This window comes from Thalassophryne amazonica, chromosome 2, assembly GCF_902500255.1.
Source record: "Thalassophryne amazonica chromosome 2, fThaAma1.1, whole genome shotgun sequence".
NCBI lineage: Eukaryota > Metazoa > Chordata > Actinopteri > Batrachoidiformes > Batrachoididae > Thalassophryne > Thalassophryne amazonica.
Genome location: NC_047104.1, coordinates 20595528 through 20610801, shown reverse-complemented (window position 1 = coordinate 20610801; position 15274 = coordinate 20595528). Strand labels below are relative to the sequence as shown.

The window sequence follows — 15274 nt, the reverse complement described above, 5'->3', positions numbered from 1 at the left end:
TGAAACTTATTCCCCACTGCTGGGTAGTCCATCAGAGTAAATGTAAATGTTATTAAGAAATTATCAGACAGAAGGGAGTTTTCAGGGAATACTGTTAAGTCTTCAATTTCCATACCATAAGTCAGAACAAGATCTAAGATATGATTAAAGTGGTGGGTGGACTCATTTACATTTTGAGCAAAGCCAATTGAGTCTAATAATAGATTAAATGCAGTGTTGAGGCTGTCATTCTCAGCATCTGTGTGGATGTTAAAATCGCCCACTATAATTATCTTATCTGAGCTAAGCACTAAGTCAGACAAAAGGTCTGAAAATTCACAGAGAAACTCACAGTAATGACCAGGAGGATGATAGATAATAACAAATAAAACTGTTTTTTGGGACTTCCAATTTGGATGGACAAGACTAAGAGTCAAGCTTTCAAATGAACTAAAGCTCTGTCTGGGTTTTGATTAATTAATAAGCTGGAATGGAAGATTGCTAATCCTCCGCCTCGGCCCGTGCTACGAGCATTCTGGCAGTTAGTGTGACTCGGGGGTGTTGACTCATTTAAACTAACATAATCATCCTGCTGTAACCAGGTTTCTGTAAGGCAGAATAAATCAATATGTTGATCAATTATTATATCATTTACTAACAGGGACTTAGAAGAGAGAGACCTAATGTTTAATTGTTTTAGTCTGTGGTGCAGTTGAAGGTGCTATATTATTTTTTCTTTTTGAATTTTTATGCTTAAATAGATTTTTGCTGGTTATTGGTGGTCTGGGAGCAGGCACCGTCTCTATGGGGATGGGGTAATGAGGGGATGGCAGGGGGAGAGAAGCTGCAGAGAGGTGTGTAAGACTACAACTCTGCTTCCTGGTCCCAACCCTGGATAGTCACGGTTTGGAGGATTTAAGAAAATTAGCCAGATTTCTAGAAACGAGAGCTGCTCCATCCAAAGTGGGATGGATGCCGTCTCTCCTAACAAGATCAGGTTTTCCCCAGAAGCTTTGCCAGTTATCTATGAAGCCCACCTCATTTTTTGGACACCACTCAGACAGCCAGCAATTCAAGGAGAACATGCGGCTAAACATGTCACTCACGGTCCGATTGGGGAGGGGCCCAGAGTCCAACATTGTTTTTGCAAAGTTACACACCGATTCAATGTTAATTTTAGTGACCTCCGATTGGCGTAACCGGGTGTCATTACTGCCGACGTGAATTACAATCTTACCAAATTTATGCTTAGCCTTAGCCAGCAGTTTCAAATTTCCTTCAGTGTCGCCTGCTCTGCCCCCGGAAGACAATTGACTATGGTTGCTGGTGTCGTTAACTTCACATTTCTCAAAACAGAGTCGCCAATAACCAGAGTTTGATCCTCAGCGGGTGTGTCGTAGAGTGAGGAAAAACGGTTAGAAATGTGAACGGGTTGGCGGTGTACACGGCGCTTCTGTTTAGAACTACGCTTCCTCCTCACAGTCACCCAGTCGGCCTGCTTTCCCGGCTGCTCGGGATCTGCCAGAGGGAAACTAACGGCGGCTAAGCTACCTTGGTCCGCACCGACTACAGGGGCCTGGCTAGCTGTAGAATTTTCCACGGTGCGGAGCCGAGTCTCCAATTCGCCCAGCCTGGCCTCCAAAGCTACGAATAAGCTACACTTATTACAAGTACCATTACTGCTAAAGGAGGCCGAGGAATAACTAAACATTTCACACCCAGAGCAGAAAAGTGCAGGAGAGACAGGAGAAGCCGCCATGCTAAACCGGCTAAGAGCTAGTAGCTGCGCTAAGCTAGCGGATTCCTAAAAACACACAAAGTGAATAATGTGTAAATAATTTAGAGGTGATTCAGCAGAGGGAGTGCTTTAGTTAAGGCACGTGAAGATTACACTGTGAAACAAATCGTTATCTAGTTAACTAGATCAATCTAACTGCGCAGATTAAACAGCTAACAGATACAGCAAAATACCGCTGTGCTCCGGAACAGGAAGTGATACAATACCGCAGTGAGAGCGGTAACAGCACAAGCATTTATTTTAACCGCACAAACCAGCACAAACGTAGCACAAATGAGAGACCAGTTTGGAGTGATTTGGACGTGGGGTGGGGTGGGGAGGGGGGATAACTGAGCAACAGCACAGGTCAGAAAATGTATTTTTGCATTACTCAAAAGCTTTGGCAGCACAAACAAAAATTGTTACAGCACAAACCAGCAAAAATGAACAACAGTTCTATTTTAATATTTTGAATTGGGGAGGGGGCGGGGGGCTTCATGTAAGTTTGGTTGGGTTGTTGTATGATCTGGAATAAAAGACTGAATAAAGTTAAAAAGTGTCTGTCAGCAGGTCAGTCGTCCTCATGACGTCGAAAGGCCGTCTACTGACCAAAGGACTGTGGGTAAAAGTCCTGGAGAGACTTGGAGCAGACAAAAGCATCAAACTGAAAGGTAACTAACTGTTAACTAGTGTCATCATAGCTGACTGTGACAGACGAGTCCTGAGATATTTGAACAAGAGTAATGTCGGAAAAACAGTCAAGACATGATCCGCACTATGTCATAGTGTCAATACTTGTTAGGAACCAATAAATACGAGGTCTATTAGAAAAGTATCCGACCTTATTATTTTTTTCAAAAACCATATGGATTTGAATCACGTGTGATTACATCAGACATGCTTGAACCCTCGTGGGCATGCGAGAGTTTTTTCACGCCTGTCGGTTACGTCATTCGCCTGTAGGCAGTCTTTGAGTGAGGAGTGGCCCACCCTCTCATTGATTTTTTCATTGTTTAGGAATGGCTCAGAGACTGCTGCTTTGTTTGATCAAAATTTTTTCAAAACTGTAAGGCACAACTGAGTGGACACCATTCGATAAATTCAGCTGGTTTTCGGTAAAAATTTTAACGGCTGATGAGAGATTTTGGTCTGGTAGTGTCGCCGTAAGGACGGCCCACGGCACCTGACGGCGATCTGCGCTTCGAGGCGGCAGCGTCTCGCCGTTTCAAGTTGAAAACTTCCACATTTCAGTCATCAGAGAACAGAGAACTTTCAGAAGAAGTCGGCATGAGGAGTTTATTCGGACATTCCATTGTTAACGGACATTTTGTAATGAAAGAACATGCGGGCAGAGTCGCATGTCGGGCCGGACCAGACTGCGGGGGGTCGCGACAGGAAAAACACCTCCGTTGGAAACCTTAACGGGCAAGTTGGAACATGCCCAAGCTGTTAAACAATTTCTCAGTTACTCACTTGTTGAAAGCCATCAAAAGCCGCCTGAGTCCTCACGGAAATGACTCGGCGAATTTGCGCGCACGTCTTTCATTACAAAATGTCCTCATGCCGGCCTCTTCTGAATCTTCTCTGTTCTCTCACGACGTCCTGGGTCAACAGAGCCTTAAATTAGGATGATTTCAGCTTGAAACAGGCCGACGACGGTGCCTGGAAGCGCTGCAGGATGTCCCGCTCCGTGGGAAGTCCTTACAGCGACAGTAACACCCCATAATCTCTCATCAGCCGTTAAACTTTTCACCGAAAACCAGCTGAATTTCTTGAATAGTGTCCACTCGGATATTCCTCACAAGTCCAGAAAAAAGTTTGATAAAGCAACGCGCGCCGTCTTGAGCAGCGTGTGAAACAAAGGAATTCAGCCGAGAGGGCGGGACCACATCTCACTCAAGGCCTGCCCACAGGGAAATGACGTCACCGACGCGTGAAAAAACTCACGCATGCACACGAGGGTTCAAGCATGATTGGTGTAATTGCATGTCAATCAAATCCATATAGTTTTTTTTTTTTCTAAAAGTACCAGTTAGTTTTATAAGATACCTCGTACATCGTCGTCGGCATCCGTCCGTCTCGAGAGACGATGGTGTAGCTCCTTTGGTCAGCTGCATTTCATGGAGTGGCTGTGCAAGCCGATGCATGAGTGACAATCTCTGTCACATTTGGTGCAGACAAAAGATGTTGACCGTTGTGCCGGTTGCTGCCGCTCCTTTCGCCTGGCTCTCTTTTGGGCGGCGGTTGTGTTCCGCGCTTCCTCTGAAATTTTCACGCCCTGCCTCACAGTAATGCACCAAGCAGAGCGTTCATCTGCTAGGCTTTCCCACGTCTTGATATCAATACCACAGTTCTGCATATCACTCTTGCAGATGTCCTTAAAGCGCACTCTTGGGCGAACAACCCTCCGAGAGCCTTCTGCCAGTTGGCCGTAGAGGAGGTCCTTTAGAATGCGGCCTGCATCCATTCGCCTTACATGACCAAGCCATTGAAGGCACCTCTCGCATAGCACGGAGTGCATGCTGTCCATGTTGGCACGGTGGAGCAGTTCTGTGTTGGGGATCTTGTCTTGCCAGGTGATGTGCAGAATGTGACGCAGGCACCTCATATGGAAGCTGTTCAGCTTCCGCTCATGCCTCGCTTAGGTGGTCCACGTCTTGCTGCCGTACAGAAGAGTGCTGAGCACACAGGCCTGGGAGACGCACATCTTGGTTTTCACGTTGAGGTTGGAGTTACTCCAAACTCGCTGTTGCAGTTTTGCCATGACTGCTGCTGCCTTGGCGATTCTGCTGTTGACTTCTGTGTCGATGGACAGCGTGCTGGAGATTGTGGACCTGAGGTATGTGAAGTTGTCGGACCTGGTGTAGATGTAGACACTGTCACTGCAGTCTTGGAAAGCATACTGGAGGAGCAGGAAGAAGAAGATGCCAAACAGTGTCGGAGCAAGGACACAACCTTGCTTCACACCACTGCTGACTGGAAAGGCCTCAGACATTGTGGCGTTATAACGGACTATGCCGTGCATGTTCTCGTGGAATGACGTGACTACTGCAAGCACAAGTAAATAAATAACCCGCCAATAAATACATCACAAATAAATAAATAACCCGCCAATAAATACGCCATAAATAAATAACTGAATAACCTGCCAACAAATATATCATAAATAAAAATAAATGAATAACCTGCTGATAAATACACTGTAAAGAAATAACCCGCCAATAAATACAACATACATAAATAAATGAATAACCTGCCAATAAATACTTCGGAAATAAATAAATGAATAACCCACCAATAAATACATCACAAATAAATAAATAACCCACCAACAAATACACGATAAATAACTGAATAACCTGCCAATAAATACATCATAAATAAATAAATAACCTGGGAATAATTACATCACAAATAAACAAATAAATAACACAACAATAAATTCATCACAAATAAATAAATAGCCTGCCAATAAATTAATCAGAAATTTAAAAAAAATAACCCACCAATAAATTCATCACACAGAGTTCTAAAAATAGGCTGTAGGCTAACAGTTAAGGGGATTATTTTGACAGCAAATCAAGCACAAATGAACAGTGCTATTTTAATATTTGAATGACAGGGGAAACCAGCTTCACGCAGGTTGACGTCATGCATGAAAAAATATAGGCCTATGCTACTAACAGGTGTGAAACCGTAAAAGCACAAATGTTTCTTTTAACAGCACAAATGAGCATAAATAATCTGCCAATAAATTTATCACAAATAATTAAATAACCTGCCAATAAAAACATCACAAATAAATAAATAAATAAATAAATAACCAGGCAATAAATAAATGAATAACCTGCCAATAAATGCATCACAGATAAATGTATGACCTGCCAATAAATGCATCACAGATAAATAAATAAATAACCAGACAATAAATAAAGGAATAACCTGCCAATAAATACATCATAAATAAATGAATAACCTGCCAATAAATACATCACAAATAAATAAATAAATAAATAAATAGCCAGACAATAAATAAATGAATATCCTGCCAATAAATACATCACAAATAAATAAATAAATAACCAGAAAATAAATAAATGAATAACCTGTCAATAAATACATCACAAATAAATGAATAACATGCCAATAAATACATCTTAAATACATTAATATCCTGCCATTAAATATATCAGGAATTATTAATTAATTAATTTATTTGTTTATTACATAATTTATTTGCGATGTAATAAATACACCACAAATAAATAACCACCAATAGATAAAACATAAACAAATTAATAACCTGCCAATAAATACATCACAAACCAATAGATAAATCAATAACCTGACAATAAATATGTCACAAATAAATAACCACCAATAAATGCATCATCAATAAATCAATAACCTGCCAGTAAATACATCACAAATTAATAAATAACTTAATAAATATATCATAAATAAATAACCACCAATAAATACATCATAGCTATATTCTATAACCTGCAAATAAATACCTCATACAATATACAATACAATATATACAATACAATACAATATATTCAATTGAATACAACACAAAGACAAGATATTTAATGTTCAAACTGATAAACATGATTGTTTTTGTGCAAATATTTGCTCAATTTGAAATGGATGCCTGCAACACATTTCAAAAAAGCTGGGACAGTGGTATGTTTACCACTGGGTTACGTCACCTGTCCTTCTAACAACACTCAATAAGCGTTTGGGAACTGAGGACACTAACTGTCCTGATGGGGTTTAAAAGGAGCATCCCCAAAGGCTCAGCCATTCACAAGCAAAGATGGGGCGAGGATCACCACTTTGTGACCAACTGTGTGAAAACATAGTCCAACAGTTTAAGTACAATGTTTGTCAACGTTCAGTTGCAAGGAATTTAGAGATTCCATCATCTACAGTCCATAATATAATCAGAAGATTCAGAGAATCTGGAGAACTTTGGTCAGAGAACTGAAGTCGTACATCAAGCGAGAATTTCCTATTTCCTGTTAGAAAAGTTTGTTGCTGGACTACGGTGCTGGAAAATCACATAACACATTGGAATATGCTCTTTTTCTGCTCTTTTGCGGCTTTTTTCTGATGGGACTGTACAGTGGAGGCACTTTGATGAAGTAAGATCGAAAGCAGTGTGGCTTTGTGGAAAGGTCAGTGACAGGAGGACAGGGTTAGCTCACGCTAACATCTATAGCTGACTGCCAATAACATCTGGCTACATGGGACCAAACAAAGCCCCCCATGGCTGAGGAAGTCGATGACATTAAAAGGTCGCTCGACTTTCGTGCAGAGGAAATTTCTGCTGTCAGGCTGCAGTAGAAATGTATCCTGGAGCTGGTCGAGGAGGTGAAATCGCTCCGCATCCAGAATGCAGAGAAAGAAAAGTAGATTGTCTTTTTGGAGAGCAGGGTTGCATCACCTGGAGCAGTACACCCGGATAAATGACATGATTGTTACAGGACACCCGGTAAAACCCCGCACGTACGCTCGGGCAGTGAGCGGCACTGCTGAGGGAGAACCTGACGAACTGGATGTCTGATCCACGGAGGAGCAAGTTGCTGCTTTCCTGGAGTCCAAAGGGATCCAACTGGACTGTAATAACATCGAGACGTGTCACCTGCTGCCCAGGAAAAGTGCCACCAACAAGCCAGCTTTCATCCTAAGATTTGTTAACAGATAACACAAGTTGGCACTGCTGAAACAAGGGAGAAACTTAAAGAATGACCATCTAAATATACAACGCTGATATAGCCAGAAAAGCACGCTATCTGAGGAAGCAGGGCAAAATAACGAACACATGGACAAGCAACTGTATTCATAAAACTGAACGGGCCACAAGACAAAGTGCTGGTCATCAGGAGGACGGAGGAGCTGGAGAAATACCAATGATGAACTGGACGATTAGGCAACAACCATGACACACACCAGCGGATCTCATTCATCCCATCACTCATTCACTGTCATCTTAATCCCTTGCTTGCCTCTACTGGTGGTTGGCTCTCACTGCGGTATTGTATCACTTCCTGTTCCGGAGCACAGCGGTGTTTTTCTGTATCTGTTAGCTGTTTAATCTGCGCAGTTAGATTGATCTAGTTATCTAGATTACGATTTGTTTCCCAGTGTAATCTTTACGTGCCTTAACTAAAGCACTCCTTCTGCTGAATCACCTCTAAATTATTTACACATTATTCACTTTGCGTGTTTTTAGGAATCCGCTAGGTTAGCGTAGCTACTAGCTCTTAGCCAATTTAGCATGGCGGCTTCTCCTGTCTCTCCCGTACTTTTCTGCTCTGGGTGTGAAATGTTTAGTTATTCCTCGGCCTCCTTTAGCAGTAACGGTACTTGTAATAAGTGTAGCTTATTCGTAGCTTTGGAGGCCAGGCTGGGCGAATTGGAGACTCGGCTCCGCACCGTGGAAAATTCTACAGCTAGCCAGGCCCCTGTAGTCGGTGCGGAACAAGGTAGCTTAGCCGCCATTAGTTCCCCCCTGGCAGATCCCGAGCAGCCAGGAAAGCAGGCCGACTGGGTGACTGTGAGGAGGAAGCGTAGCCCTAAACAGAAGCCCCGTGTACACCGCCAACCCGTTCACATCTCTAACCGTTTTTCCCCGCTCGACGACACACCTGCCGAGGATCAAACTCTGGTTATTGGCGACTCTGTTTTGAGAAATGTGAAGTTAGCGACACCAGCAACCATAGTCAATTGTCTTCCGGGGGCCAGAGCAGGCGACATTGAAGGAAATTTGAAACTGCTGGCTAAGGCTAAGCGTAAATTTGGTAAGATTGTAATTCACGTCGGCAGTAATGACACCCGGTTACGCCAATCGGAGGTCACTAAAATTAACATTAAATCGGTGTGTAACTTTGCAAAAACAATGTCGGACTCTGTAGTTTTCTCTGGGCCCCTCCCCAATCAGACCGGGAGTGACATGTTTAGCCGCATGAATCGCTGGCTGTCTGAGTGGTGTCCAAAAAATGAGGTGGGCTTCATAGATAATTGGCAAAGCTTCTGGGGAAAACCTGGTCTTGTTAGGAGAGACGGCATCCATCCCACTTTGGATGGAGCAGCTCTCATTTCTAGAAATCTGGCCAATTTTCTTAAATCTTCCAAACCGTGACTATCCAGGGTTGGGACCAGGAAGCAGAGTTGTAGTCTTACACACCTCTCTGCAGCTTCTCTCCCCCTGCCATCCCCTCATTACCCCATCCCCGTAGAGACGGTGCCTGCTCCCAGACCACCAATAACCAGCAAAAATCTATTTAAGCATAAAAATTCAAAAAGAAAAAATAATATAGCACCTTCAACTGCACCACAGACTAAAACAGTTAAATGTGGTCTATTAAACATTAGGTCTCTCTCTTCTAAGTCCCTGTTGGTAAATGATATAATAATTGATCAACATATTGATTTATTCTGCCTTACAGAAACCTGGTTACAGCAGGATGAATATGTTAGTTTAAATGAGTCAACACCCCCGAGTCACACTAACTGTCAGAATGCTCGTAGCACGGGCCGGGGCAGAGGATTAGCAGCAATCTTCCATTCCAGCTTATTAATTAATCAAAAACCCAGACAGAGCTTTAATTCATTTGAAAGCTTGTCTCTTAGTCTTGTCCATCCAAATTGGAAGTCCCAAAAACCAGTTTTATTTGTTATTATCTATCGTCCACCTGGTCGTTACTGTGAGTTTCTCTGTGAATTTTCAGACCTTTTGTCTGACTTAGTGCTTAGCTCAGATAAGATAATTATAGTGGGCGATTTTAACATCCACACAGATGCTGAGAATGACAGCCTCAACACTGCATTTAATCTATTATTAGACTCTATTGGCTTTGCTCAAAAAGTAAATGAGTCCACCCACCACTTTAATCATATCTTAGATCTTGTTTTGACTTATGGTATGGAAATAGAAGACTTAACAGTATTCCCTGAAAACTCCCTTCTGTCTGATCATTTCTTAATAACATTTACATTTACTCTGATGGACTACCCAGCAGTGGTGAATAAGTTTCATTACACTACAAGTCTTTCAGAAAGCGCTGTAACTAGGTTTAAGGATATGATTCCTTCTTTATGTTCTCTAATGCCATATACCAACACAGTGCAGAGTAGGTACCTAAACTCTGTAAGGGAGATAGAGTATTTCGTCAATAGTTTTACATCCTCATTGAAGACAACTTTGGATGCTGTAGCTCCTCTGAAAAAGAGAGCTTTAAATCAGAAGTGTCTGACTCCGTGGTATAACTCACAAACCCGTAGCTTAAAGCAGATAACCTGTAAGTTGGAGAGGAAATGGCGTCTCACTAATTTAGAAGATCTTCACTTAGCCTGGAAAAAGAGTCTGTTGCTCTATAAAAAAGCCCTCTGTAAAGCTAGGACATCTTTCTACTCATCACTAATTGAAGAAAATAAGAACAACCCCAGGTTTCTTTTCAGCACTGTAGCCAGGCTGACAAAGAGTCAGAGCTGTATTGAGCTGAGTATTCCATTAACTTTAACTAGTAATGACTTCATGACTTTCTTTGCTAACAAAATTTTAACTATTAGAGAAAAAATTACTCATAACCATCCCAAAGACGTATCGTTATCTTTGGCTGCTTTCAGTGATGCCGGTATTTGGTTAGACTCTTTCTCTCCGATTGTTCTGTCTGAGTTATTTTCATTAGTTACTTCATCCAAACCATCAACATGTTTATTAGACCCCATTCCTACCAGGCTGCTCAAGGAAGCCCTACCATTATTTAATGCTTCGATCTTAAATATGATCAATCTATCTTTGTTAGTTGGCTATGTACCACAGGCTTTTAAGGTGGCAGTAATTAAACCATTACTTAAAAAGCCATCACTTGACCCAGCTATCTTAGCTAATTATAGGCCAATCTCCAACCTTCATTTTCTCTCAAAAATTCTTGAAAGGGTAGTTGTAAAACAGCTAACTGATCATCTGCAGAGGAATGGTCTATTTGAAGAGTTTCAGTCAGGTTTTAGAATTCATCATAGTACAGAAACAGCATTAGTGAAGGTTACAAATGATCTTCTTATGGCCTCGGACAGTGGACTCATCTCTGTGCTTGTTCTGTTAGACCTCAGTGCTGCTTTTGATACTGTTGACCATAAAATTTTATTACAGAGATTAGAGCATGCCATAGGTATTAAAGGCACTGCACTGCGGTGGTTTGAATCATATTTATCTAATAGATTACAATTTGTTCATGTAAATGGGGAATCTTCTTCACAGACTAAAGTTAATTATGGAGTTCCACAAGGTTCTGTGCTAGGACCAATTTTATTCACTTTATACATGCTTCCCTTAGGCAGTATTATTAGACGGTATTGCTTAAATTTTCATTGTTACGCAGATGATACCCAGCTTTATCTATCCATGAAGCCAGAGGACACACACCAATTAGCTAAACTGCAGGATTGTCTTACAGACATAAAGACATGGATGACCTCTAATTTCCTGCTTTTAAACTCAGATAAACCTGAAGTTTGTTATATGGCTGGGGGGGCCGGGCTGCCGGTTTGTTTCTGTTTTTTGGTTTTCCTCCCAGGTGGCGTGCGTTTGGGACTGAGTGGCTGTGTTGCTGAGGCTGTCAGGACCTCACCCTGATCACCTGCGACTCGTCAGGACTCACAGCTGTAGTGCATCTGGATGGATTGGAACATGTTGGCATTTAAGACTGGAGTGCACAGTGTGTATTTGCCAGAGACTCGACCTTGTGACCAGACGGGTGAGATCGTCGTCTCGGGAGCCATCTCATCAACAGCGGATGCTGAGAACGTCCAGGTTTGATGCACAGTCTGTGAAAGAGGAGGGGGTGAGGTCTCACGCTCGTCAGCACACTTCCTGAGGTACGTTAGATTTTGTGACTCACAGTTATACAGTCAGTAAATGTGGTGTCCCTCACACCTTATTGTATTGAGCTGTTTGTTAGTCATGTATCAGCTTCCACTGCAGTGGAGTTTTGTGAACGGGATGTTCCATGCCTGCAGGTTGGGAAGCTGATCAGTAATCAAGCCAGGAAGTGTTTGCTGTTTGTACACCTTTAAGTGTTCTGTGTGTAGAGTGTGGACTCACATAATGGTTCCTTCTTTCACAGACTCGGTTGTTGCAGCCACCTGGGGGGTGTCGGCGGGGTCCTTGGGTCCGACACAGCTTCTGGCTCCGGACCGTTAGCGCTGCTGGGAGCGCACCACGCCAGGCCGCACCTTTTGTTATTATATTATCACTGTTATGTATTAAATTCAGTTATCCTTTGAACCGTGCTCTGCTTATTTCATACTGGGTCCTTCAAACACTGGTCGGTTCTCCGAGCTGCGTCCGACACATAACAGTAGTCTCTGGCCAAACATCACGGACCCAGCGGTAGCAGAGACGGTAACGCGCCGGGAAGGCGGCAGCAGACGTTCAGTGGTTATCCGGATCAGTTGCGGGGCTCTCCGCCCGGAAGGTGCGTGTTTGAGACCCATTACTGGCTACTGATTTGTGCTCTCTTGCAGCCGTGTTCCTGTGTTGTGCCTTATCCGTGGGTCGTGGTGGAGTGTGACTGGCGACGGCGTCGCGTCACACTCCGACCGGATAAGAGGTGTAAACGGGAGCTGCAAGAGTGCGTTTGTAATGGGTTCACGCGCACGGCGGAGCTCTGTTAGCACGGGTCGCTGGGCTTCCTGTGCTACAGTCGTAGCCCCGTTTCCCCGGACAAAGGTAACTACTGCGTCTGTTGTATCAGCTCCGGCGTTATTTAGTTGAGCACATTTTGGTTGTGTGTTGCACTCAGCTGCGCACACAAAAGCAGCTCGTTTGTTTTTTTCTGTCGCCAAAGGGGTTTTTTCATTTTTAGCACTCTGGCTCCCCCTTGTGGTGACTGAATCACGTTACCGTCAAGCTCTTGAGTAGGAACAGGTGTGTTCCATTTGGTTGAGCTTGACGGTATAACTCACTGATTTGTTTTGTGTTAGTCCATTTTGTGTGGGTGTTTTTTGAGTTGGTTTTTGTGTGGGAGTTTATTTTTTGTTTTCCACTATTTGTCTGGGGTTGTGACCCTGCAGCCTGTTTGACAACGAACAAATACAAAAAAAAAAAAAAAAAAAAAAAAAAGGACCCAACCAACTGTGTGTTGGTCTGTTTGTTTTTTTCTTTTATTTCTTTTTGTTTCACATCCCCCGGGGTTAGATGGAACGGTCCCCTGGGGGGTGATGGGTTGTTTTTTCTCTTTGTTTTTTGTTATACCCTCTCTTCTCCTCTGACTCCAGCCGGGGTTGCCGTAGTGTCGGCATTGCTGGAGGGGTGCAGTTAGGTTGTGCTGGGCGTTTCCCAGGTGGCCTCTGCACCCGGGAGGGGGGGGGGGGGGGTTTGGGGTGTCTTTTTGTTTTCCCCCCCCAGTTTCCGCCCTCAGGGTTTGACTGTGGTGTCCTCTGGGGGGGAAAGGGCGTTGGGTCCATCTAGCCGTGGACGGCCGGGGCTGGGTCCATGGGTCATGAGGGGAGGCGTCTCCTGGGGTTGACGAGTGGTCCTCTGGGAGGCGCTGGTAGTCCCCGTGAGTGACGTTGGATCCCAGAGGGACCTCGGCCGTGGTTATTACTCCTGGAGCTGGCGGGTGGCCCTCTGGGGGGTGTTGGTCCCTACGTGTCGTTTGGGGGGAGGAGGGGGGGTATTTTGGCATTTTTGTTTGTGAGCTCAAGTTTGGGTTTTTCTGTTCTCCCCTTCCCTGGGGTTTGATGGAACGGTCCTCTGGGGGGGGGGGAGGGGGGTGTTTTGGCATTTTTGTTTGTGAGCTCACGTTTGGGTTGTTTTTCCTTTCTCCCCTTCCCTGGGGTTTGATGGGACGGTCCCCTGGGGAGGGGGGGGGTGTTTTGGTTGTTTTGTTTTATGACTAATCACACATGTTTGGATAAAGGCTGACCGCACAGGTGTAAGAACTCCTGGCCACACCTGTGCTAAGAGACTGTCAGAAACAAGGGCAAAGATGCAGCCAGTTCAACCAGTCTGTTGGAGGATGAACGCAGACGCGGTTTCCAGCCATGGTCCCTGGAGGGGGGTGTTTCTCCTGGGCCAGGTGTGTGTGGTCGCCGGGAGGCTTCCCGTGAGGGTGGGGTACTGTTATATGGCTGGGGGGGCCGGGCTGCCGGTTTGTTTCTGTTTTTTGGTTTTCCTCCCAGGTGGCGTGCGTTTGGGACTGAGTGGCTGTGTTGCTGAGGCTGTCAGGACCTCACCCTGATCACCTGCGACTCGTCAGGACTCACAGCTGTAGTGCATCTGGATGGATTGGAACATGTTGGCATTTAAGACTGGAGTGCACAGTGTGTATTTGCCAGAGACTCGACCTTGTGACCAGACGGGTGAGATCGTCGTCTCGGGAGCCATCTCATCAACAGCGGATGCTGAGAACGTCCAGGTTTGATGCACAGTCTGTGAAAGAGGAGGGGGTGAGGTCTCACGCTCGTCAGCACACTTCCTGAGGTACGTTAGATTTTGTGACTAACAGTTATACAGTCAGTAAATGTGGTGTCCCTCACACCTTATTGTATTGAGCTGTTTGTTAGTCATGTATCAGCTTCCACTGCAGTGGAGTTTTGTGAACGGGATGTTCCATGCCTACAGGTTGGGAAGCTGATCAGTAATCAAGCCAGGAAGTGTTTGCTGTTTGTACACCTTTAAGTGTTCTGTGTGTAGAGTGTGGACTCACATAATGGTTCCTTCTTTCACAGACTCGGTTGTTGCGGCCACCTGGGGGGTGTCGGCGGGGTCCTTGGGTCCGAAACAGCTTCTGGCTCCGGACCGTTAGCGCTGCTGGGAGCGCACCACGCCAGGCCGCACCTTTTGTTATTATATTATCACTGTTATGTATTAAATTCAGTTATCCTTTGAACCGTGCTCTGCTTATTTCATACTGGGTCCTTCAAATGCTGGTCGGTTCTCCGAGCTGCGTCCGACACATAACAAAGTTATTGTACTTGGCCCCACAAATCTTAGAAACATGGTGTCTAACCAGATCCTTACTCTGGATGGCATTACCCTGACCTCTAGTAATACTGTGAGAAATCTTGGAGTCATTTTTGATCAGGATATGTCATTCAAAGCGCATATTAAACAAATATGTAGGACTGCTTTTTTGCATTTACGCAATATCTCTAAAATCAGAAAGGTCTTGTCTCAGAGTGATGCTGAAAAACTAATTCATGCATTTATTTCCTCTAGGCTGGACTATTGTAATTCATTATTATCAGGTTGTCCTAAAAGTTCCCTAAAAAGCCTTCAGTTAATTCAAAATGCTGCAGCTAGAGTACTGACGGGGACTAGAAGGAGAGAGCATATCTCACCCATATTGGCCTCTCTTCATTGGCTTCCTGTTAATTCTAGAATAGAATTTAAAATTCTTCTTCTTACTTATAAGATTTTGAATAATCAGGTCCCATCTTATCTTAGGGACCTCGTAGTACCATATCACCCCAATAGAGCGCTTCGCTCTCAGACTGCAGGCT

General features: G+C 44.0%; 1 protein-coding gene across 1 annotated transcript in view; it reads left to right on the top strand.

Moving 5' to 3' along the window:
• cemip (cell migration inducing hyaluronidase 1) overlaps positions 1 to 15274 on the top strand; it is a 375103-nt gene that overhangs the window by 339421 nt on the left and 20408 nt on the right. The window contains exon 28 of the mRNA XM_034184142.1: positions 2327 to 2427. Coding sequence (XP_034040033.1) covers positions 2327 to 2427 — 101 coding nt within the window. The remainder of the gene's footprint in view (positions 1 to 2326; positions 2428 to 15274) is intronic.